The sequence below is a fragment of the Protopterus annectens genome, chromosome 1.part0 (genome assembly GCF_019279795.1).
Source record: "Protopterus annectens isolate FY-2018-M chromosome 1.part0, PAN1.0, whole genome shotgun sequence".
Classification (NCBI taxonomy): Eukaryota; Metazoa; Chordata; order Ceratodontiformes; family Protopteridae; genus Protopterus; species Protopterus annectens.
Window position 1 is genome coordinate 935,200,464 of NC_056725.1, and position 25,460 is coordinate 935,225,923.

The following is a 25,460-nucleotide window of genomic DNA, read 5'->3' on the forward strand; positions in this document are numbered from 1 at the left end:
CGAGGGCCTGCTTAAGTCTAGCCAACAAGGTTCCCTGGCTTACGCCACCCAAGAAAGTTATTTTCCTGTGCCACTGTTGAGCAGAGACACAGAAGTGATCCCCGAGGTGCATTCCCCATTTCCCATCCACTCATCAAGATTTTTCTTGAAGAATGCTAATGAAGAACTTTGCTTGACATAGATGGGTAGCCTATTCCAGAGTATGGGAAGTCTCTGGGACAGGAATCTATCCCTTCAGCATGTCATGTTTATTGTGGTGACAAGGTTTAGGTCCCTAGAGCGTGTAGCTTGGAGGGATTGGGATTTCTTTAGGTGTAGCATGTCCAACAGCTCTGGGTATGACATAGCTTTATATGTTAGGCAGAAATCACCTCGAAGTAGGCGATATGCTACGGAGTAAAGCTGGAATTTTTTGAGACGGTCAGTGTAGGGTATCTGTTTGAGGCCAGTAATCCTCTTTGGGAGGTACTGTGGCAATGTGACCATCAAAGGACAGACTACTGTCCACCTGGGTCCCAAGGTCTCTTATTACACATTCAGTGTTAAGTAGACTGCTGTCTATGTATTAGTTCATGGGTACAGAGTTTTTACCAAAGTAGATGACAATGCACTTTTTGGCATTCAGCTTGAGGCCATGGCTCTGACACCAGGCATCTGTCTCAGCGAGGCACTTCTGTAGGATTTCCACATCATTTGGGGACTCAACTATGGCTCCTAGTTTGCAGTCATCTGCGAAATTCATTAGCCAGAGGCCTTCTGTGTTAGCCTGTACTTCAGAGAAGTAGATACCAAACAAGAGAGGTCCCTGGACTGAACCCTGTGGTACTCAACTTGTCACTGCTTTGAGGTCAGATTTGGAGTGTGCAACTTTTACAGTTTGGGTTCTGTCAGTTGGCAACCCATCTTGTGACATAGGGATTTATACCTAGTTTAGTGAGTTTAGCTATAATTCCAGAATGGGGGATGGTGTCGAAAGCCTTGGCGAGGTCAAGATAGGCTGTGTGAACCACATTACCCTCATCTACGGCTTTGGTGACTACCTCAAAGAAGTTGATCAGGTTCAGGAGGCATGATCTGCCTTTCCCAAACCTGAACTGGGTGGGATCCAGAGTTTGGAGGTTACCAATGTCTTTGTTTATGAGTTCCATGATGATACGTTTCATGGCCTTGCAGACCAGGCTCGTCAGGCAAAAAGGCCGATAGTTCCCGGGATCAGTAGTGGCTCTCCCTTTGTGGAGTAGGATAACTATTGCTGTATGCCATTCAGTGGGCACAAAGCCTGATGTGAGGCTATGATTGAACATGGTGCTTAGGTGGAGAGCCAGTTCGTTCTGAAGTTTGTGTAAAATGCAGCCTGGGATGTTGTCCGGTCCCATGGATGCTATGTTTTTGGCTTTAGAGAGTGCAGATTTTACCTGCGTAGTTGTGATTACAGGGACTCTGCATTCTTCTGTATAGATATGGGTCCTTTGAGGGTGGGCGGATAAAGTTAGCACTGAACCTATCTGCCAGGACGTTGGCAATATCAGTTGGTTCTGAATTTTTGTGCTGTTGTGCTGTAACTCAGAGCAGATCTGGGTGTTGCCATTGAGATTCTTGACATAGCTATAGAATGCTTTGTGGTTGGTCCTTAGAATCAGTGGCGATTTTGTTTTTGTAGATAGCTTTGGAGGATCTTATAAGGGATCTCAGCTTCTTACTGAGGCTGACCACGGAGCTCCTCCAACTCATGGTATTTTACTCTCTTTTGCAAAAATTTCTTCCTTCTGTTGTACAATTTGTTTATGGCAGGGGACCACCAGATTGGCTTCCTTTTTTGGAGGATAGCGTCTTGGTTCTGATTGGGATAGCACGATCAATGCACTCGTGTAAGTGCTTATAGAGTGCATTTGTGTAGGATTCAGCAGTCATAACTGTATTGCCCATCTGCATGGGTGTCGTGAAGTTCACCACTTCTGTCTTAAGAACCATGAAGCTGGTTTTGGAGAAATGTTTTACCGTGGTTTCCTTAATGGGGGGTGGGGGCAGGATGTGGATATCAAGGGTGATTTGATTAGCTTATGGTCGGATCGGACCAACGAGGAGTTGACTTCAGGTGTGGAACACCGGTCACTCATGCTGGCAATGACTAGGTCTAGGATATTGTTGCCCCTGGTGGGGGTGTGGATAAGTTGATACAGGGCAGTAGAGTTTATGAATTCCAAAAAGCGTTGTGTGAAGGAGTTGGTACATGAGTAGTTTTCCCAGTTAATGGTGGGGGTAGTTGAAATTGCCCATTATTACGGTGTTTGGTTGAACCCTAATAGTTTCCAGTACATGAAGAAAAGAGGAGTGGGAATCCTGGGGCATGGTGGGGGATCTGTAGCAAGCTACAATTTGGATTGCAGTTTTGCCCAGAGTTAGTTGCACTTGGATAACCTTGGATGCATTATGCTAAGCAACTAGCCTGGAGGTGCGGATATCCTTAATGAATATGGACACACCTCCGCCTTTGGTGTTCTGGTCCAGGTTACATGGCCAAAAAGTGTGGTATGAGTTATAGCCTGGTAGTGCAGGGGTGCTCTCTGGAGCCTTGAACCAGGTCTCAGTCACTGCACAGATATCGATGTTCTCCATTTTAAGGAGTGCCTTGAGTGAGTTCATTTTGAGATTTAGACTTCTAGTATTGAGTAGCATTACCCTCAGTTTTTGCTTGCCTGTTCCTGTTACGGTGATGAATTTGTCATTTGACCCTTGCCTAAAAAAGGCAGTATAGGGGCAGCAAGAGCCTTAGCTAGTATCCGGAATCCCAGGGGTGACAGGTGCAGGCCATCTCTGGCAAAGCATTGTGGTCTGTCAACCATGTCATCCCAAGCAGACAGATACTGGATCCCCTTAGAATGACACCAGAAGCTTAGCCAATTGTTTAAGTCAATCATTTTGTCCTTGTACTGCAGTATCATTCTGGGCGATGGCAGAATGCTACTCAGGCCTAGGGTCATACCTGCCTGGGCTACAAGATCGGAGAGCTCTCCCATGTCTTTTTTCATGTAGTCCAGGGAGGTACATCTCAGGTCGTTCACACCAACAACATGGATAATCACAAAGTCATATTTGTACTTATTGTGGAGTGATTGAGTGCGGGGGTTATGTGGCAGATCCTGGCACCCGACAGGCAGCTGACAGTAACCTTCTCCTTGTTTAGCCTGGTGAGTGGGACATCAGTGTGCCTGACTACAGCGTCACTTATGACTAGTGTGTTGGACACGTTGTTTTGCCTTATTGGCTGTGGCTGAGTGGCACACCGAGTCTGTGGGCTATGTGTCATTTGGGTTGTGTTGGGGGGTGGAAGTTGCTTGCATTTCTGCTTTGGAGGTCTCTGTTGCTTGGGCAGATTAATATTGAGAGCCTCCGCGAATGTTTTTATGTTTCTATGTGTGGATTTTGTTGGTGCAGATTTAGTGAGACTATGTGATGTGTGATGTGGTGCAAGTGTTCACCTTCTCCTCTTGAATGTCAAGTTCAGTCTTGGTTGCAGAGAGCTTTACCTCCAGTTTGGCTAGATAAGTGCATCTCTCACAGGTTGTAGTGTTGGGTGGTAGGAGGAGAGGGTTGTCTGTGTACATGAGGCAATTTGTACATTGCCCCAAGATGCCGATTCATCAGATAGACAGGAGAGAACACTGGGAGCTGACCCTTGGACATGCCTGAATAAAAAACTGTTTTCCTCTAGATAAGTGAGGAAAGGGAGTACAAGAGCTGTTTTTCTCCAAGCAAGTGTGGGATCAAGGTTTTCACTGATCAAGGTTTTCTTGTCACTTCTAGAAGAAAGCAAGTACCATCCAACTGCCAAATATGCCCCCTTCTCCCATCTTTCTAATCCTAGGTACTGTTGCATGCACCCAAATCATAACTTATTTTCTTGTACATCTTTTAGGGTAAAATTTCCAAAATGGATTACTTTTCCTTATAAAGTACAGCTGTGTGAGGATCCTCAACACATCTACAGAGATTCAAATAACAGGATTACGAATTATTGCTGTATTAAAACTGCAATCAGATGGACTTCGAAGTAGACTTGTGATCATTCAGTCTGACTTCAAGGACAGATGGACATCCCCAGAATGAAGGTGGTCTCCTCCCCAACAAGAACATCACCAAGGAGCAAAGACATAAAAAAACAGCCCATGCCATCTTTTGTTCTTTTTGGAGCAAGTTTCAAATGACATCTTACGAACAAGTGAGCCTGGAACCCTCTGGTTAACTGAGCTAGGGATCCTAAATATTAAGATACACCTCTTCACTGAAGTAAAAGAAAAAAATAACAGTAAAATAAAAAAAGAACAGCTGAGCTGGACCCCAAAAAGTAATGTGTTCAGCTGCTGAAAGTAAACTACTAGTTCCATTAACACACAATTTATAAGAGAAGGATAAATTACTAATTTAATTATATATGGTTGCCCTGTGAAGCAAATAAGACTCGCTTATATCTGTCATACCTTCATACTATGCATAGAAAGACCACTGTCCCCCCACATCCATCCAGCTTCCACTCACTAAAGCTGTCTAAAGTTTTGTTTGTTTGCCCATTACTTTAGTACAAGTGGTGGATGAAGACTGCCTAGAGATTAAAACTCAGCTGTAGTGTCAGGTCCACAGCCAGCACATTCAGCCTGCATAAAAATATAGAAATAAGCCCCCCTAACAACATGTGTGTTAATGTGACACATCACTGCAGAATTATCTGGACTGTCTCTACACTGACCAATGTTTTATTTACTTATTTATTTAATTTTTGCTTACAGAGTAAGTCCCTAGAGGCTGTGTATACCATGGCACACCCACATTTTAAAACATCATTGATTATTTCTGTGTGGTCTGGGACAAACACGTAACCTAACATGACACTTCAAGGTCTCTCATTATTGCTCTCTACAGGTAAAGTCCTGAATCTACTTCAGGATCTTTCCCTGGTATTTTGCTAGTTTGGTCTGGGTGGCAATAATGGCAAATACATACATCTTCCTAAAGCTTAATTCCATACTCTCTGGTAGCAACTGGGAGAATATCATAGGCTGTAGTGAATTTGGAGTCCCTGACCTCATCAAGGGGGACCATGGTTGGGTTCACCACTGTATTCTTTTAAAGGTACCAGGAAGCTTTTTAAACCTGCTGTATTTCTTCTTGCTAGAACATTGTAAATTAAGCTACAATGAAGCTGTGCAATAGCATTTTTAAAGGCCTCAGAAAAACTGAAGGGACAGCAGCAGGGTCAGGCTCATACAGGCATAATTCGTACAAGAAGCCTTACATACTTGGACATGTCCCCAGGACTCCCATTTAAAATGCCCCATAAGGAGGATGAGGGCCCCCTAAAAGGAGGCACCGTCAAGTGTTGAGCTTGAGCAAAGTATTTATTCATTAATCAAATTGTATCCGACAGGGACAGACACCCGCAAAAATGTAGGCTAAATATCTCTCGTCTTTCAAGGATGAACATGATTCTCTGGGGGGGGGGGGGATTTGAGAGAGTCCTATTTCTTATAATGGGCTAGGAAGCTGAAGTGAGGGGGTGGAGGCTACTACAAGTGCTGATACAGCACAGAGAGTTCTTTGGTGAGTTTCTTAAATCCTGCAGCTCACAGAGCTGCAACAGCTTGCAAATGTAAACATCCTCTTTTTGCTAACCCTTTTGAAACTGGATTCATCAGCTCACTAACTGAAGTCACCTCCAGTTTTATGTAGCACCAGAGGTAGGACACAGGGCAACAAAATGTTAGACACCATAACACAGGTGTATTGCTCCTAAAGGAGTAGGGGCAAAGTCCAGAGCTAATTTTGTCTATTTATGATGTAAATGAGGATCTATGGACAACACTCAAAGTATTTAGCAGAATTACTATAAAAAAGATTGTTCTGTTTTACAAATTAAGCATACGAAGCAACCAATAAAAGTCCTCTATCACTGGAGCAATGGTCAATACACCTTTCAACACTACAGCTCAACAAGCCGCTAAATGAAAAAAAAAAAACATACTATGGAAAGTATACAAGGCATTCATTTACATATAAGATACAGGATGATTCCAAATTCTCTCTATTTACAGACACTCTTTAAAGTCTACCGAAGGCCTGTAATCCCCAGGTCTTCAGACACTCAGTGCACTTCACACCGTCACTGCATATTTTATCCTCAGATTGTGTTTCCACTCCTTATGTTCAATGGCTTCTCCAGAAATGAATGCATGGACAGCTGCACTCCATGCTTCCATACAAGTTTGATTCCAAACTCCTCCCACTGCGGTTATCTGTAAATGGACTAACATGCAGTCACTTAATCTTCATCTGACCTCTCTAACAGGATCTCAACACTTGGTTTATGCTGCCACATGCCACCCAAATTAAACCACAGCTCTACAACAGCTGCAAGACAACCCACCACCCACAGTGACCAGGCTCCATCTATCAGTGCCAAAAATTTGAGAATGTATCTAATACTGGAAATTTGCTACTCAACATCTCCTGCGTGGCTAGGCACATCTACAAGGGAAGGCTGGGAGGGCTTAACTCTCTCAAGGCAACAGAGATCAACTAAGACAAACATTTTCTAGGGAATAAATGAATCCATGACTTGCATTTAGTGATTTGACCTGCTTCATACAGACTTTTTCCAAGTAAAATCCCCATCTCCAACTGCATATCCTTACTGTTCAATCAAAGACTCCACACAAAGTGCTTACTTCTTTCTGTAAATTGCTTCTTCTCCAAGCTGAGTGAAGACAGAGTATGGGACAATTACTATTTTGTCATCTGGCTCTCCTGCTACACATCTCAACCAAACCCTAGAAACCCAAATCCTCACTAAATGGTACAGTTGACAGAAGGTAGGGGACAACACCTGCATTATCCTATAAGCCTCTTTTCATAATCTGCATGCTTCTTTTCCTGGCTGGTGGAGCCACTTCTGTACAATTTTGCAAATGCAGTTTGTTTTCTTGCCATTATCTGCTACCTCTCAAATCACATAATTACTGCTCCCCCACCTACCAGTGCTACTACACCCCAATCAGTATGGGGCTCTGTTTTCCAAGACAGTAACTCTCTGGCTCTGATCATACAATGTTAACCACGTTATGTTAAAACCGTAAATCTTGGTAATGGCATACACTTATTATTAAACCAGGTACTTGGCACACCTGACTGATCACATCATCACTTCAAAGCTGCCCTCAACTCAAAAATTAGTTCAATCAATCAAAAGCTAGCCAACAAAAAAGGAATAGTAAAAACTGTTAAGAGGTCTGGATGGCATTCCCTTCATGAATGTTGGAAGTAAAATGTACTATAGTCCACAAGAGCGATAAAACCAGTCACAGTTGGCAGAAAAACCTATCAGGTGCTCAGAGATGCTTACAACTATTACACTGTCATGTATCAGGGCATCTAAAAATGGAAGAAAATAAACAGTAACAGCCTGCGATATTCTCAATGAGCTCTTACTAACTTACCTTACCACTGCTGCAAGAAATAATTCAAGTTATTATGGAAATCAGCTTTGCAAACAACTGCAGTGTAAATAAGAAAATAAATTAACAGGTAAGTAAACATTTCCTTTTTGTTTTCTGACATGAAACTTCTAAGGTAAATGCATTACGCTCAACTAAAGATGAAATGGAAAATGGTACATTTCAGGCTTGCTTTGTTAAAACACATTACAAAGCAATTTAAAAAGCAAACTTCTGTTCATGTAGTCTCTTGTGAAAACAGTTCATTAACTTTGGAAATGATGCATTAATCAAAACAATGAAATAAAAATACAAGCAACTGTGAAAGAATGCATAATGCATAAAGAATGCTGCACTGCTTTACCTGAAACTCGTCTTTAAGCTGGGAAGAATTAGTTTGAGAATCTATTCTGATCATGTCAAAATACGTTGCTTTGAATTCACAAGTAGGTATTACTGTTTCTCCACAAAGACAAGCTTCCAGAATAGCATCATGAATAAAAATATACTGTTCCTAGGAAAATATAAATACATAAAACTTTGACATATTCTTCATTACAAACTTCACTACAACAGATACTATACCTCAATGCAAGACAAACATCTACAATAATAAATTACTTTACAGTTCAATACTTAAAAATGCTCTCCTAAAGTGGTTTTGTCAACAAAGCTGGACTGATTAACTCCTCTTGTCAGTCCTACCATTGCAACTTTCTTTAATTTCCTTCATTATATAAAGTTTAAAAAAAATATATGAAAAACATGTAAAACAGTCCATGCGCAAAAACATTAAAAATGCTGTTCACAAGCAATCAGTACTACAAACAAACACGAAAACCATGAGCAAATATAGCCATTTTTAAATTTATATATATATATATATATATATATACACACACACACACACACACATATATATATATATATATATATATATATATATATATACACACGCGCACACACACACACACACACACACACACACACATGTATTATAACTACCACTTCAGCACCCATCATAGGTCCATAGGCAAGTACTAGGATAGCTGCCCTTGCAGGCTACTTTAATACTAATCAATTTCCTTTTCTGTCCTGGTAGTAACATGAGAGATTGGCCTTACCCATCCCATGGTCGATAATTATAAATTACCCATAATAAGAATAACTGGGATTATACCATAGATAATTTAAGGGGACACATACATGTAATAAAACATTTAGTAGCTGCTGTTTCCCATCCATAGCTCCAACTTGTGAGTGAATATGGACAGGGATGCTCTCTGCTTTATGTGGATGGGAAGTCTGATCCATAGCTGTAGAATCCTCTCTGCCACATACATGTCCCTCCAAATGGTTCTGTTGAACTCGCAAAGAGGATTAGATCCGTAGACAGAGTATTCCTGATCCCATTTCACTTACCAATGTGCAGTAAAATCCTTCAGTATTTGGTCAAAGGGTGCCTTCTAAGCCAGACACAGGTCACCTTTCAGCAGGCTGTAGGATACAGATTACAGTCACATGGCTTTGAGTTTGTCCTTGTAGGAAATGTTTTTTAGGCCTTGTATCCTTTTAGTAAGATATCTGCATGGGCATTCAATTGTTGCATGTGTCTGGACAGATACATGCCAAAGGAGGCATTATATTCAATGACTGCCCTTATGAGAGCCGAATAAAGGGGGACAATGACTTCTCTAGATCTAGACACAATACTTTTGTCTACACACTGTACAATACAGAAGGGCGTTATTACATCAATGAACACGTTGATCAAAAGTTGTCCACATGTCCCCAAATCCCAAACCAGTTGGTCAACTCTTATAGGTTCATACTAGGCTATCTGCCCTGAGGCATTTATAAGCCTAGCCCGAGTGTGTTTGGCTTTCGCCACCCTTTGATTCGAGTTTACCGAGCCCTTACTAAGGTTAGTTTACCGTGCCTCTGTCTAGTAATGACACTGAAGTAATCCCCGGGGTAAACCTACGATCCCCCATCCACTCATCTAGATTTTTCTTGAAGAGAGTCAGTGAGGGGCTTTGTCTAACATGGACTGGGATTTTATTCCAGAGCAAGGGGAGCCTCTGGGTTATGAATCTGTCCCTCCAACATGTTCTGTTTATTTCTATGCTGAGGTTCAGATCCCTCGAGGGCGTAGCTCTAAGGGATTTGGATTTTCTGAGGTGGAACAAGTTAATTAATTCTGGGTTGGACATAGCTTTATATGTCAGGCATAGATCGCCTCTAAGTAAGCGGTACGCAACTGAGTAGTGCTGGAGTTTTTTTAACCGAGCCGCATATGGCATCTGTTTGAGTCCCTTGACTCTTTTTGTGAGGTACTTTTGGGGTCTTTCTAGTTGCTGCAGGTGTCAGTTTAGGTACATCCCAAAAGGGGCATTGTATTCTATTATGGGCCTAATAAGGGCTGCATAAAGGGGCACTATGACCTCCTTTGATCTAGATGTGAATCCTTTCTTGATAAGGTGGGCTATGTAGAAGGTTTTTCTAACCACTTTGGCAATGTGGTTGTCAAAGGAGAGATTACTATCAACTTGGGTCCCCAGATCCCTGATTACTTCCTCTGTGCTTAATGGGTTTCCTCCTATGTGATAATTTGTGGGTACTTTGTTTTTTCCAAAGGGTATGACTATACACTTTTTGGCATTAAGCTTTAGTCCGTGGCTCTGGCACCAGTTATTTGTCTCTGTGAGACCTTTTTGAAGGATGCTCGTGTCAGCTGGAGAGTCTATTATGGCTCCCAGTTTGCAGTCATCTGCAAACTTGGTCAGCCACAGTCCTTCCGTGTTAGCCTGTACCTCGGAGAAATATATACCAAAAAAGAGAGGTCCCAGGACTGAGCCCTGTGGGACACCACTTGTGACCGGTTTTGAGTCAGACATGGCTCCAGCAATTCGGACTCTGTAGGCTCTGTTTTTGAGCAAGTTTGCAACCCATCTTGTGACATAGGGGTTTATATTTAGGCTGGATAGCTTATCTATGATGCCCGAGTGGGGTATTGTGTCAAATGCCTTAGTGAGGTCCAGATAGGCTGTGTGGACTACCTTCCCTTCATCTATGGCCTTGGTGACTGATTCAAAGAAGTCGACCAGGTTCAAGAGGCAGGATCTGCCCTTTACAAAGCCGAATTGGGTAGGATCCAGTGTCTGTAGGTCCCCAATGTCATTGTTTATGAGCTCTATGATGATCCTCTCCATAGCCTTGCAGACTAGGCTAGTCAGGCTTATGGGGCGGTAGTTTCCAGGGTCCATTGAGGCACCACCTTTGTGGAGAGGGACCACTATTGCTGTACGCCATTCATTGGGTACATATCCTGTAGTAAGGCTGAGATTATACAGCATTTTTACATGAGGATTTAATTCTTCTTGAAGTTCATGTAGTACGCAGCCCGGGACACCGTCCGGTCCCATTGACGCAGTGTTTTTTGCTTTGGAGAGGGCGGCTTTCACCTGAGCATCTGAGATGCTAGGGGGGGGCTACACTCTGCTGGGATAGATATTTGCTCTTTTGGGGGGGGGGGGGGGGGAATTTTGCACTAAACCTGTCTGCCAGGATGTTGGCGATGTCTGTGGGTTCCATGAATTTTTTGTCATTTAGAATGAACTCTGAGCATATCTGGGAGTTGCACCCCAAGTTCCTAACATAGCTGAAAAAAGCCTTGTGATTATCCTTAGTGTCTTGTGCAATTTTTTTCTCGAAGCTTGCCTTTAAGGATTTTATGAGGGATCGTAATTTTTTGCTAGTACTGATCAGAGATGCCTTCCCTTTTAGGGATTTTGCTCTATCATGTAGTAGCTTCCTTCTTCTGTTGTATGGCTTGTTTATGGCTGGGGTCCACCAGGCTGGACGCCTGCCTTTGGATGATTGGGCCTTGGTTTTGTTTGGGATAGCATGATCCATGCATTCCTGGAGGTGTCCATAGAATGTGTTTATATAGGATTCAGCTGTTTGGGCCGTAGTTTCCCTTGGCCCGGGGGCCTTGAAGGATTCCACCTCTGTTTTGAGAAGTGTGAAGTTCGCTTTTGAGAAGTTTTTCACTGTGGTTTTCTGGGCTGGGGGTGGGGAGGGGTTTTGGATGTCTAGTGAGATTAATTTGTGGTCTGATTTTACCAATGAGGGGTTTACTTCTGGTATGGAGCACAGAGTCCCCATGTTGGTGATGATTAGGTCGAGTATGTTATCCCTTCTTGTGGGGGTGGTGACTAGTTGTTCCATGGCGTTTGAGTTTATAAATTCCAGGAACCTTTGGGCTAGGGGGTTGGGGCTTGAGTAATGCTCCCAGTCTATGTTTGGGTAGTTGAAATCACCCAATATGATGGTGTTTGGAGAGATCTTCATGTTCTCCAATGTTTTCAGAAAAGTTGAGTGGGCTTCCTGATTTTGAGAGGGTGGTCTGTAGCATGCTATAAACTGAAACGCAGTTTTGCCCACTGTTAGTTGCACATGGATGGTCTCTGATGCTTCGTGCAACGCCACTAACCTGGAGGTGTGAGTATCCTTGATAAAAATGGATACTCCCCCTCCTTTTGTGGTTCGGTCCGAGTTCTGGGGCCGAAATGCATGGCATGAGGTATAACCTGGTAGTGCTGGGGTGCTCTCTGGAGCCTTGAACCAGGTTTCTGTCACTGCATATATGTCGATGTTCTCCATGCTGAGGAGAGCTTCGAGTGCATGCATCTTGAGGTTTAGACTTCTGGCGTTTAGCAGCATTACCCTTAGTTTTTTTGTTCATTGTGCTGTTTATGGAGGTGGGACTGTCTTTTGGGCCTTGCCTAAACAAGGCACTATGGGGGTGGCAAGAGCCTTTGCCAATATCAGAGAACCCAGGGGTGACAGGTGCAAGCCATCCCTAGTGAAGCAACGTGGCTTGTCGAGCATGTCATCCCAGGCTGACAGACACTGGATCCCCTTTGAATGACACCAAAATTTTAGCCAATTGTTAAAATCAATCATTTTGTCTTTGTACTGTGGCATCATTCTAGGTGAGGGTAGTATGCTACTAAAGGTCAAGGTCATACCGGCCTGGGCTACTTGATCAGAGTGTTCCTCTATGTCTCTTTTTATGTAGTTGAGGGAGGTACGTCTCAGGTCATTCACACCAGCATGTACTATGACTGAGTCATATTTGTACTTACTTTGGAGTGACCTGAGTGCTTGCGTTATGTGGCGGATCCTAGCGCCCGACAGGCAGTTCACTGTGACCTTCTCTTTGTTCAGCCTGGTGAGCGGGACATCAGTGTGTCTGACTATAGAATCACCTATTACGAGTGTATCAGGTGTGTTTTTTAGCCTTAAGGGCTGTGATTGCTTGGCACACTGACTTTGTGAACTATGTGTTGCACGTGAGTTGTTCTGTTGTAGCGATTGCTTGGATGTCTGCTTTGGAGGTCTCTGCTGCTTTGGCAGATTTTTATTTAGAGCCTCCGAGTATGTTTTTGTGTGTTTATGTGTTTGGTTTGCTGATGTTGTAGGACTATGTGAGACTGGATTTGTGTTGTGTGAGGTTACCTTCTCCTCCTGACTGGTTACACCAGTTCTGAGTTGCGAGAGTTCAGCCTCCAGTTTGGCTATAAAATTGCACCTCTCACATATATTTGAGCCTGTTTGGAGGAGGAGAGGGTTGTCCGTGTACATGAGGCAGTTGTAATATTGCCTCAGGATTCCCAGATTTACCAGCTGGACTGGACAGGAAACCATTAACTGACCTTTGGACATGCTAGAGTAATATAGGGATCTCTTTTCACTGAATTAAAAGGACCAATGGGGGACGAGGTGACCGTAAAGAGTCTATGAGGATGTAGTGCTTTTAGTTTATTAGTGCTAAATAGTAAAATTGCTTTTTGTGCAAGTGCTGGGCCTTAGATTGAGTATAGGGTGTTTAATTTGAGAGACTAGAGCAGTTCTAAGGGAAAAAAGTGAAGAGCAGACTTTGTGGAGCCGGGAATAGTTTAAACCCGATTAACCGCTGCTGCCCGATGCTGCGCTAGGGGCCATACTGTTAATGTGGCAGTCCTTGGGTTAGATGACTTCCCAAAAGATGCAATAATGCACTTTTTGGCACTTAGTTTCAGTCCTTAACTTGGCTCAAGTTACTTCTTTGGGATAAACCCTCCTTTCAGGATGGCCAAGTCATTTAGGGAATCAATGACTGTTCCTTGCTTCCAGTCATCTGAAAACTTAGTCAGCCAGTGTGTCTTTTGGTTCTGGCTTTTACTTCAGAAAAGTAGATGCCAAACAGTAGAGGTCCCAGCACAGAACCCTGGGGAACTGCTCTGGTGACTGGTATCTTTGAGCAAGTAACTGCCCCTGCTTTAATTTCCTGCATCCTATATGTGAGCCAGCTGGAATACCACTAGGCGACAGTTTTTTACTCCCAGTTTATTTAGCTTTTCTGCTATGCCTGAAATATACAAATGAAACCTCCCTTGCTGCAGCCACCACCAATTATTATTAGTGCCAATTACACTAATGTTAAAGACAAAATAATTAGGAATATATGGAAAGTACAGTTGTGTAGACCTTACCATAAATGTAGATGTTCGAGTGTATTCACTGTTGCAGTCATCACACTTGGGTTATCTGCCTGCAGGTAGTCCTCAGTCAGCCCAAATACCAGAGACTTAATATTTCTGTGTCAGATGCTGTCACTTCTTCCATGAGGTCAGGTTGTCAGGGGTATAAAAACAGGCAGCCGAAGCCATTACATCAGTTTTTCTTGCCCCAAATGTCAGGAGCCCCCAAACAGGAAACTAGGATATGGTGGGGAAAACACAACCAGTACAAAGTAAATACCAATACCAGTAGGAATAGCCATAGAGAGTAGAAAAAAAGAGATAGAGAAAACTAGGGGGCTGGAGGGAGGGAAACCAGGACTGCAACAGTGAAAACACTCGAACATCTACATTTATGGTAAGTGTACACAACTGTACTATGTTCTTCGTGTTTCACTGTTGCAGTCATCACAATTGGGTTGATTCCCAAAGCTGAGGAAGGGTGGAGGCAGTCAATAAGAGTTGGGGCTGGCTAGTAGGCCTTGCAAGACTGCTGTAGCAAATCCTGCCCTGGATTTGAAAAAGATAAACAAGTGGTAATGCTTAGCGAAGGTGTCCAGTACGTCCCTGGTAGGGACTCCCTTGAGAAATGCTGCAGAGGTAGATGTAGCCCTACTAGAATGTGTTCTGACCCCCCTGAGGGGTTGGTTTTCCATGGTGCTTGTAGCAGAATTGGATGCAGTGTGCTATCCATTTGGAAATGGTTTGTTTTAAAATGGCCTTGCCCTCTGCCCCTGTTGCAAAGCTGACTAGCAGCTGGTTAGATTTTTCTGAAAGGTTTAGTCCTATCAAGGTAGAACCTGAGCTGTCTGTGCACATCCAAGGAGTGCAGGAGCCTTTCCCTTTATTTTGAGGATTAGCAAAGAAGGTTGGCAAATGGATGGATTGGTTGAGAGCTACACTGGACATCACTTTAGGCATAAAGGAAGGGTTAGTCCTGAGGAAAACCCTGTCTGCATGGAAAATAATGAAGGGTTCCACAGCCATCAGTGTTTGTAACTCAGACACTCTTCTAGCTGAAGTGATGGCTAGAAGCAAGGCTGTTTTCCAAGAGAGGAATTTTAACTCTGCTGAAGTAGCAGGTTCAAAAGGTGGAAGCGTGAGCCTTTCCAATACAAAGTTAAGGTCTCAGGCAGGGGTGAGCACTCTCCTTGGTGGCCTTAAGTTGTATGCCCCTCTCAGGAACTGCTTGATGAGAGGGTGAGAGAATAGACTGGGATCAGTATTTTAATCAGCTGAGACTGCAGAGGCATGGGTCTTAATGGAGGAGAAAGATGGACCTCTGTGGAGAAGTTCTGCTAGGTAATCCAGGATTTGAGGTAAAGAGGGCAGTGCTTCATCCTCTCCTTTAGACTGAATCCAGGAACAATACCTTTTCCACTTGTCAGCATAGGATTTCCTTGTACTGGGTCTTCTGGCTTCAAGAATGATGTCCATCACCTGTTTGCTTAGGGTTGCTGGTGGGGAATTCAAGGAATAAGCCAGGCTGCAAGATTTAAGAGTTTGCAGTTGCAGATGCAAAATCTGGTCCTACTGCTAAGAGAGCAGGGTTGCAGACTGATGTAGTTGCCAGGGTGGCACCGTTGTCAGGCTGCGGAGTGGGTACCAGTGCTGGTGTGGTCAGTCCGGGGCAATCAGAATTGTCCTTGGCCTGTCTTGTTTTATTCTGAGTAGTACTCTTGAGAGAAGGTGCACAGGGGGAAAGGCATAGATTGACAACTTTTCCCATTGAACGGATAGGGCATCTTACTTTCCAGGCCCTGCTGTGAGGATTCCTGGTGCAGAATTTGCTGAGCTGGTAGTTGTAGGGGGGAGTGAAAGAGATCCAACTCTGAGTTCCCCCATTTCTGAATCAGAAGGTTGAAGGTCCTGGGCTCCAATTTCCATTCATGTGGGTCTAGGAGATTTCTACTTAAGTCGTCTGCCAGTGAGTTTTCTTTGCCTGGCAGGAATTGATCTTGTAGCTGTACTTGGATGTCCAAGGCCATGTTCCACAGGGCCATGGCTAACCTGCAGAGAGGGTATGAATGGGTTTACCTCTGCTTGTTGATGTACCACATTACTAGTGGTGTCTGTTTTTATTAGCAGTTGTCCTGGAAAGAGTAGGGATCTGAAAGCTGTCAGGGCATTCTGTACAGCTAGCATCTCTTTTTGGTTGATGTGCAGCTGGATTTGATTTGGGCTCCAGTGGCCATGAATACATTTGCCAGCCATGTGAGCCCCCTAGGCATAGTCTGATATATATGTGGTTAGGGTCTGGGCAGCATGGGGTTGAGTAAATGGCAGTCCCTTGTTGTGGTTGCATGTTTCTGCCCACCAAAGGAACTCTGTCCTTAGACAGGGTATGATAGGAATGAATGTTTCCAGGTCCTGAGAATGTTGGCACCAAAGACTTTTTAAGTACCACTGAAGTTTCCTCATATGCAGTCTTGCATATGGAATCAACATTATAAATGAGGCCATGAACCCTAGGGCTTCCAGTATTTTTCTTGCAGATAGCCATTTGTTTGAAGTAGTCTGTCAGATAGACTTGCTTTTCTGAAGTGAGGAATGCCATCTGGGAAGTTGTGTCCAAGCTTTCTCCCAGGAATACAATTTTTTGACTGGGTACCAGTTTTGATTTCTTTTCATTGATGGTGTACCCCAACGAAGTTAGAAAATTTTTTACAAATGTCAGGTGCTGCAGCAGCAACTCCTGACTGTCCACCTGAATCAGGCAGTCCAAGTACGGGTAAATTTGGATATTTCTCTGCCTGCAGTATGCAATGGCCGGAGTCAGGCAGTTTGTGAATACCTTGGGCACCGTAGATAAGCCAAAGGGAAGTGCAGAGAACTGATAATGCACAGAACCTGCCCTGAAATGTAGATACTTTCTGCATGATTCCCTTATGAGGATGTGCAGATAGGCTTCTTCTTTTCAGTCTAGGGTGACTAACCAGGAATCCTTGGCTAGCATAGGAAGAAGCTGTAGCAGGGTAAGCATACTGAATTTCGGTACCACCAGGAAGGTGTTGAAAATTGAAAGATCCAGGATTGGGTGCCAAGAGCCCTCTTTCCTGGGTACCAGGAAGAGTCTGGAGTTGAATCCTTGACCCCTCTGTTCTGCTGGAACAGGCTGAATAGCTCTGATATTGAGCAGGGAAAGTACTTGGTTTTGTGCCTCTGCCCATTGGTTTGGAGGAAGGTTAGGGAACCTGCTTGGGGTTGGCAGTGAATGGAAATAAAATTTGTACCCCTGGGATACAATGTTGAGAATCCATCGGTCCTGAGTGATGGACATCCAGTTTTTTGCATGGAGGGCAAGTTTTCCTTCTAGAGGCATGAGCAATTGGGCAGGGCTGGGAATTGGAGTGAAGAAGTCATTGTAAGCTTTTTCTGTAAGGAGGTGGCTTACCACTCCCTCCTTTAGGAGTGGGGGCACTCCATTGCTTAGATCTCTGCATACCCTGAGACTGTAGTCTGGTTGGTCTGTTCCCCCGAGGTCTGGATTGAGAAGGCCTGGAGGGGGCCTGGAAAGGAGTGTTTTGAAGGGCAATGCCTACTGAATCTAGAGGGTTGCACTTGTAAGAGTTCTTTAACAGTCTGCATAGATTTATTTTTTTCTTCCATCTTTTTAAGAACCTCTTCTGCTTTGGTGCCAAACAAGTAGTCCTTATTCAAAGGAGCGTCTAGTAATTTTCATTTGACATGGTCTAGCAAGGTCTGCTCATTCAGACAAGCATGTCTTTTCAGTACAGAACCAGTGACTGCTGCCCTGCAAGATGCTACTACGGCATCAAAGCCACACTGCAAGGTATGCTTACTGACTTGGCTTGCAATGTGCATAAGCTCCTGCAAATCTTTATTTTCTGCACAGTCTGGAAAAGTTACCACTTTCTGTTTAATGAGTTCTATAATATGTTGCTGGTACTTCAGCATGTGAAACTGGCAATCCAATGCCCTAATAGCAAGAGTTGCAGAGGTATATACCTTCTTACCCCATCTGTCCAGAGCTCTGGATTCCCTGTCAGAAGGGGTGGGATTCTTGGCTGCAGTGGCCTTGATACCTTTAGACCCCTGGAAAATGATCTCTGGGTCAGCAGTAGGATTCTTGAAAAGAAACTTGTGAGTATCAGGTACTCTGTAGTACATGTCTGGTTTCCTAGGGGCAGAAGGTAAGGTGTCAGGAGTAGGATCGGATTCCAGGAAAACATCATCCACAATATCCAGGACAGGGGGTATAGCTAAAGGCCTGTGCTGAGGCAACTGTAAAAATTCTTTGAGTCGCTTTTTGGAATGAGGATAGTCTTGGCATTCCAAATGGAAATGCTCTCTTAAAGTATGCAAGGCTTCACCAAAAGAAAAATCCTCTGGAGGGGAGGCAGAGGGAATGGATTCCTCTGCATCTGAATCCTCATAGGCAGATAAGAGCATGTCTTCATAATCAGAAATGTCAGAGTTGTCAGACTCCTGGTCTGTAGATGCTGAAGTGGACTGGATACTTTGTCTCTTTGCAGGGGAAGGGTGATTTCCCCTAATCAGCGTTATGAGGTCTTCAGCCATTCTAAGCATTTGTTTTTGTGGCATGGGTGCCTGAGCATGTGCTTTGGTTGTTGGTTTTCTAGGTGTAGTGCATACTCTGAGCCTAAGAAACTCGGTAGATTTGGTTAAAAAATAAGTTGTCTGTTTGATTCGAATATTGGTAGGACAGAAAACTCCCTCAGAAGCAGCTCCAGACCCATCTAAGGTAGAGACATTCACAGGTTCCATAGTCGAAGAAGCATCTCGCTGCATACCGGACTCCAAATGGGTCTCAGCAGAGGCCTATGAATCCATAGAAGCAGGCATCAGGGACTGCAATGGTGCCTCACTGAGTACCGGCAGACTGGCGACTAGCTTAACGGAAGCATAGTCGGCAGTGTTGGACCTATGCGGTCTGTCTCTGACTTTATCCTTACATTTTTTCGGAAGATCGGTAGTTGGATGGCTTACCAAAGCCATTTCAGAATATGGAGATCGAGAGCGAAAGAATTTAGCAACAAAGATAGCCCGACGACAAATGGTTCTGGCGTTAAGGCACAAAACCGACAGCGAGGGACGTCGTGGTCTGGGCCTAAACAGGTGATGCAGTAAGAATGAAAATCTCTGTGAGGTATTTGCTTTCCACAGGCAAGACAATTGTTAACTTTTTTTGACATCGGTTAGAGCAAGAAAAAAGGATCCCCAACAGGGTACTCAGCTTTAGAAGACTTCAGGATTATTTAATTCGTAAATGAAAATTCAGGTAGGGTCCAACCGGCACTTGCGAACTGCTTCTGCTTCAGGCCCCTCGCAAGAAAGACTAACGTAATGGCATCGGCTGCCTGTTTTTATACCCCCTGACGTCAGGGAAGAAACGACAGCATCCGACTCAGAAATATTAAGTCTTTGGTATTCGGGCCGACTGAGGGCTACTTGCAGGCAGATAACCCAAGTGTGATGACTGCAACAGTGAAACACAAAGAAAATCTGGCACAGCAGAATGCATTTGGCCATCCTGGGGAATTAGGCAAATGGATGCCAGCTATATGCTGACATGTACCCTTGCAGGAGGAGAGAATGCAGATGTGTGACTTGGGGGTGAGGGGTTGTTTTGCTCGCCACACCACCACAAGTGCAAGGAGGCATGAAGCTGCATGATAAATGAACTGTGGGCCTCCCTAATGAAGTAGATTATTCTTCTGTCCAGGGACAGGTTTAAGGCCATCATAAACACAATCATGGATGAAATGCCAAATAAGGGGCATAGCTACCTGAATAACTGGCTCTCCAGACAGTTCTTTCTTCCTTGGTTGGCTTCCACGAAGACAGAATGACTGGGCTCAAGTCCAGTATGGGAAGGATTCATGCTTGGCATGCAACAGGATGAAAAGAACATAGAAAATAAATAAATAAACCAGGAAAGCCAGCTATGTAGAGCACAGGGAATAAAGCTTTGACTGCACCCCCAGATGTCTTGGGTTCATTTTGCAGTCGAGTCACTGAGAACCTGCCCTGGGAAGGGTGGGAGTGAGCAACATATGTCAGGTCATCCTTTCTTGGGTGGAGAGCATTAGTCTCATCCTACTGTGAAAGGCACCCTTTGAGAAAAGGTGCAGAATTGTGCTGAAATTGTATATGAACTCAGGAGGTCAAGAGCATCCAAGTTGTCCAAGGGTTCCAGCACAGGGGAAGCATGTACCTACACTACTAGTCAATGTACTGGGTCCCAGCAAAGGTTGGTGGAATACAAAAAAATCTCTTAGCCTCTCACAGGACAAAGACAGAGTTCCCCAGATTTTTCCTTTCCTGTCCCAGCATATCCAGATGCTTGAGATGGGAAGAGAAAGAATGGGTCTACCATGGAAGCAAGGCTGCGTGCTCACAACAGAAAATGAGCAAAAGCAAAAAAAAAAACACAATAAATAACAGTGTTGCCCATGTGTTAATAACCATGATTACATTTTAAAGACAAAAATAAGAGTAAGTTTTAAACGGTCACAGGCTTACTACTATGCCTCAACCTTTACCTTAGTTTTGTGAGCATAAAATCTACCACTGCTATAACAACTAATTTTCTTGCATCTTCCAATACGGAAATATCCATAACTTTACAGTGTAAGCAATCTTTAGGCTACAGATAAAAAAAAGAATCTAATAAAACAGAAAAAAAAGGTTAAAAAATGCTTAATGCTCACAAACCAGCATTCACAGTCTCAAACACTAGTGCACAGGAGACAGCTTGAAAAGGGGGAATTGAAACACCCCTGCACCATTACATCTCACTGTGCTTTTCATGCAGCAGCTAACAGCTGGTTTATCTGCTGAAAAGCACCTAAAAAAGACCAAGATAGCTCTAGGGAAATCTTAAAAAGCATCAACAGAGTCTACAACTGCTTACTAGATCCTCTTTAGATGGACTCATCTGATTATTTTTCAGTCAACCATTATTCCACTGTCTAGACAAGGTCACATTCTTCGGCCTTCACTGGCAGGACAACCATTCTAATACTGATAAAACACAAGCCATTCTCAAAAAATCGTCAGTGCTAATTAACCTGTACTTTCTCATTTCTAATGCTACTTGTCATGGAAAGGTTTTCCCTGTTAGCTCTAGCCACTCTTAAAACTTGCAAATTCTTGCTGATTCGGAAGTCTGACAGGTATGGGAATTAAATTCTGCACTTCACTTCAACTGTACTAATTGCTAACTGCATACCAGGGCAGATCAAAATGTTAATGTACAGCAAGTTCCCATGCACAAAATATGGTCTGGCACTACCAAGAGTTTCCTTCCATTTTTTTTTAATTGGCAGACTCCATACCATGGGTCCCTATCAGATGATCGAGTTTTCAGAAACTCAAACTCCATATGGTTGAGACCATATGACTGAGTTTTTGAAAACTTGATGCTTTTGAATGGAGATTGTAGTACAGTCAGGATCAGGAAATCTACCCTTTTCCTCACTGTAGTGCGATCTCGCAGTTGGTATATATAATTTGCAGGAGGTGTTGGGTGCAGGGGTGCTTACTCCCCTGCAAAAAAACGCAAAAAAGGTAGATTTTTTTTTGGATGTTTGAGTTTTCAGAAACTCGATCATATGGTCTCACCGATATTTTTTTTTGAGTTTCAGAAGTCAATCATCTGACACAGACCCCATACAGTGAGGTCATCATCCTAAGAGCTATCAGAAAATTTACTGAGAATGCCCTACTCACAATTCCCTCCCTGCATATGATCACATCATCCAGTGGGAGGGGGGCTTTTGTGATGTAACAGTCCACACCTCAGCATGCGACTTAACCAAAACTCTGCCGCCTTATAAACACACTTGCATGATCCTTGTTTCTACCACTGGTTCACCTGTAGAGATGTGCCCAGGCAAACACCCTGTTTCCAAGTCCCCCAGCCTGAAACAGGTGAGCTGACACAAACTACTCACTCCTACCCCTCAACCCTCACCCAGCTTCTCCAGCTCCCAAATTTTCATCTGGACTGCAGTCAGGACTTTGCCCCTCTGCACCATGGAGCAATGTTCTCCTTATATCGATTTGCATTTTCCTCTGGGAGGAGTCCCATCTGCACCAGATCTTAAGTATTCATGAATGGGCTCCTCAAGCCAAGTCTGAAGCATCCGTAACCAGGGTCTGGGTTGAGAGTAGCCTGCTTGAATAACACCCCTTAAATAAGTCTAACTTCAGTGAACCATCACTCAAATTCCTGCTTAATGTGCAGAAGGAATGGGATCATCTCCATCAAAGACTGGCTGTGCCCATATTAGGTGCTTCAGATGCCACTGGAGCTTCCTCACATACAACCAAGGACACTAGTAGAACTTCGAAGGCCATATCACTTAATGCCATCAAGATTTTCCTGTCTGTAACTCAACTTTTCAAGGAAATATCTTCAATGTGACCTACAAGAACTATGGCTTGTCCTGAGAGGGGAAGGCCAACTTTTTGCAGGAGTCCATGGGGTCCCAGGAATTCACTCTACTTGATTAAGTTAAGCACTGATTTGGGAAGATTAAAAGGAAATTCCCTAGATCTGGAAGCAGTTCAAAGTGAACTGTAAAGCCATTTCCACTTCCTCCTGAGACTGATTCTTAGACAGTTGCCTAGGGTAGGGCAGATATGAATAGCCGAGTACTTTATACACAATATGTAAGCAGTAGCCAAGCCAAAAGGAGAGGAAATAAACAGTAATGGAGTCCCCCTTGCCTCAAATCTGAGAAAGAATCTGTAGTCTATATTGCTCAGAACGTGTACACTGATCATCAGAGCTTGAGGAAACAAAAGTCATAAAAAGGTCGGCAGTGTTAACACTTTGAATTTTAGGACCCTTAAGAAGGTATTCAACCTTGAAAGGTCCACAATTGGTGTATAGGGTCCTTCCTTCTTGGGCATGAGAAAAAGTCTTGAGCAGAAATCTTTGTTTTGGTGCTCCTTTAACACTGGCTCTAATACACCTTACTGAATAAGATCCTGTAAGTGTAGAAGTACAACATCGTTTTAGTCACTTGGCACTGCAAGAATGTATGCCATTTTTGATTTTACTTGAATTTGAAGTCTACACCCCTGGAAAGTCACATACAGCATCTAACTGTCTTTGAAGATATTTTCCCAGTTTCCTGAGAAGTGGGGCACCCATCCTATTTGGGGGGAATGGGAAGATATTGGTAGTGCTTGGAAAGGGATCTGGATTGAGTTAAGGGAACAGCAATGCTTATGGTAGTCATGGTTTCTTGGTTTGTGGTCCTGACAGCCTTCAGATCTTCTCTTCTGGACACCCTTTCACTTTTTTTGAACTAACCTTTACCTTTCAACTGTTTACCTCTACCCCATCAGTAATAGCAGGGCCAACTCTTAGCAGGATAACTTCTGTCAAATCTTGAGATGGGGAGGTGAAAATCCAGTCCTTTTTGAATGTTTCTGCTGTAGGGGGTCCAAACAGTAGTTCCTTGACTAGTGAGGTATTTAGAAGTGGAACCCTGACATCATATGGTAGGGGTTGAAGCCTCAGCCAGGCAAGCCGGCTGATAAAAAAATTCCACAGCTGCTACCCTAGATATTTTTTTCATAGCAACATATCCATATTTAAAGGAGTATGTACCCACATGAAGTATAGTCTAGGTGAATTGTAAGAGTTACACCCTCAGATCATCATTAGACACTTCCCCTATTTTCCCCTCAACTGGCTGAGGAGCGGAGCCCTGTATCTGGTCATATGCAACTGGCAATTAAGTACCCGAAGGCCAGGTTGGCAGCTGTATATGCATTCTTTCTAAAGCTGTTGAGAAACCTGCCAGTTTTCTCAGTCACTGGAACTTAGGGGTGACATGGTATAAGGGGCTAGGACCAAATTCTGACCCTTTTCTGGATCAAGAGACAGCACTGTTGAGTCAGCAGTAGGATTTTTTAAGCACCTTTATTTAATCATCATTTAATACATAGGCAATTAAACATTGATATAAAAGAAAACAAACCATATTAACATGATTTCCAATTTACACACACTATACATTAAGTTTTCTTTAGTCTTAGCAACTGTTTTTCAGTCCAGCATTACATAAATTGCTTAATTCCTTCCTTCCCTTAAACCTCACTCCTCCTTAGCATTATTCTTATGTCATGCTCCCATAAATTCCATTTCTATGTAACATGCTCCTTTCCTCTTCTAAAGATCCCTCTTCCAATTATTTTATCTATTTTACAATAGTCAATACTAAAAATACAGCTGGTTTAGATTTTGATTTCCATTTTCTAATAATTTCTTGTTTTGGCAGACAACAGAATTAAACCTTTTAAGGTCTTGCTATGTTTTAAGCAATTCAGAACCTGTGTCCAGCCCAAAAGAATAATTTCATTAGTTACAGTTAGTGCCCCCCCCCCAATAATTCTGACAGAGTACTCTGCAGAGAATTTTTTTAATATGCCAACTCATTATAGTCACAAAAACATGTTCCCAGTTACCTTTCTTTCCCATCACACCTCAAAAATAATTTTCTTCAGATAAACAGCAAATGTTGAAATCTACTTGTTATATAAAAATTCATATGCAAACAGTTCCAAGCAAAAATCCTAAAGCTTCTGGACTTTGCTGCATAACTGGGAGCCATACATACGTCTTCCCACTGTTTCCCTTTAAATTGCTTTTCCAGTCTCTCCTCCCTCTTTTCCAACCTCCTCTAATTCTTACAGTTACAATGTAATAATTATATGTCCTACTAATGATCCCCTTTTAACAGCAACTTCTGTTCTACACTCAAAGTCTACCAGAGCAGGTCTTTCACTTAGGACTCCCTTACCCCTTTCTCTTTGCCTATATTCTGATATAAATCTCTGATAGGGAAAGCAGTCTCAAACCTGCAGTCTTAACATCTTCTTGGTCTCATCCCACTCTATTACCTTTCTCTCCCTAGTTATTTGCTCCCAATAACTTGGTTCTTTGTCAGTTTTCTACAGTACCTTCCAACCCTATTTTGCCTATTTTCTGTACTGCAACTTGTAGTCATCATACCTCTCAACCACTTAGCACAAGAAATCTGGATAAAGGACCAAAAATAGGGACACTTTTTAAATACTGCTCTTACAAACTTAGAAAATTGATCGACCAGCAGGTTTTTCTTTAGTATAACTTTTCTGAAGGAAATGAATTCTGAAACTCAAATGTCTGCCAATATTTTCTGACATCAGTCCTTGATGACTTGGCAGTGACTTGTAAATTGTAAGAGGAACAGACCAAAAATATGAAGCAAAAATCTGGACATTCTGCAAAAATATGGACAATTGAGAGGTATGGTAGTCATCCCTATAGGTAAAATTGTCTTTCTCCATTCACTTCTTGGCTTAGCTCTTAGAATACTTTCTACAACTTTATGAATACAGTACTTAGTATGGTGTTGGTTATTCT

The 25,460-nt window shown here is 43.1% G+C and overlaps 1 protein-coding gene across 17 annotated transcripts in view; it reads right to left on the reverse strand.

The window, feature by feature from the left end:
* Positions 1 to 25,460, reverse strand: part of PTPRK (protein tyrosine phosphatase receptor type K) — a 3,469,591-nt gene that overhangs the window by 114,735 nt on the left and 3,329,396 nt on the right. For all 17 annotated transcript variants that reach the window (XM_044064217.1, XM_044064183.1, XM_044064208.1 and 14 more), the window contains one exon: positions 7,849 to 7,998. In XM_044064217.1, the coding sequence (XP_043920152.1) occupies positions 7,849 to 7,998 (150 nt within the window). The remainder of the gene's footprint in view (positions 1 to 7,848; positions 7,999 to 25,460) is intronic.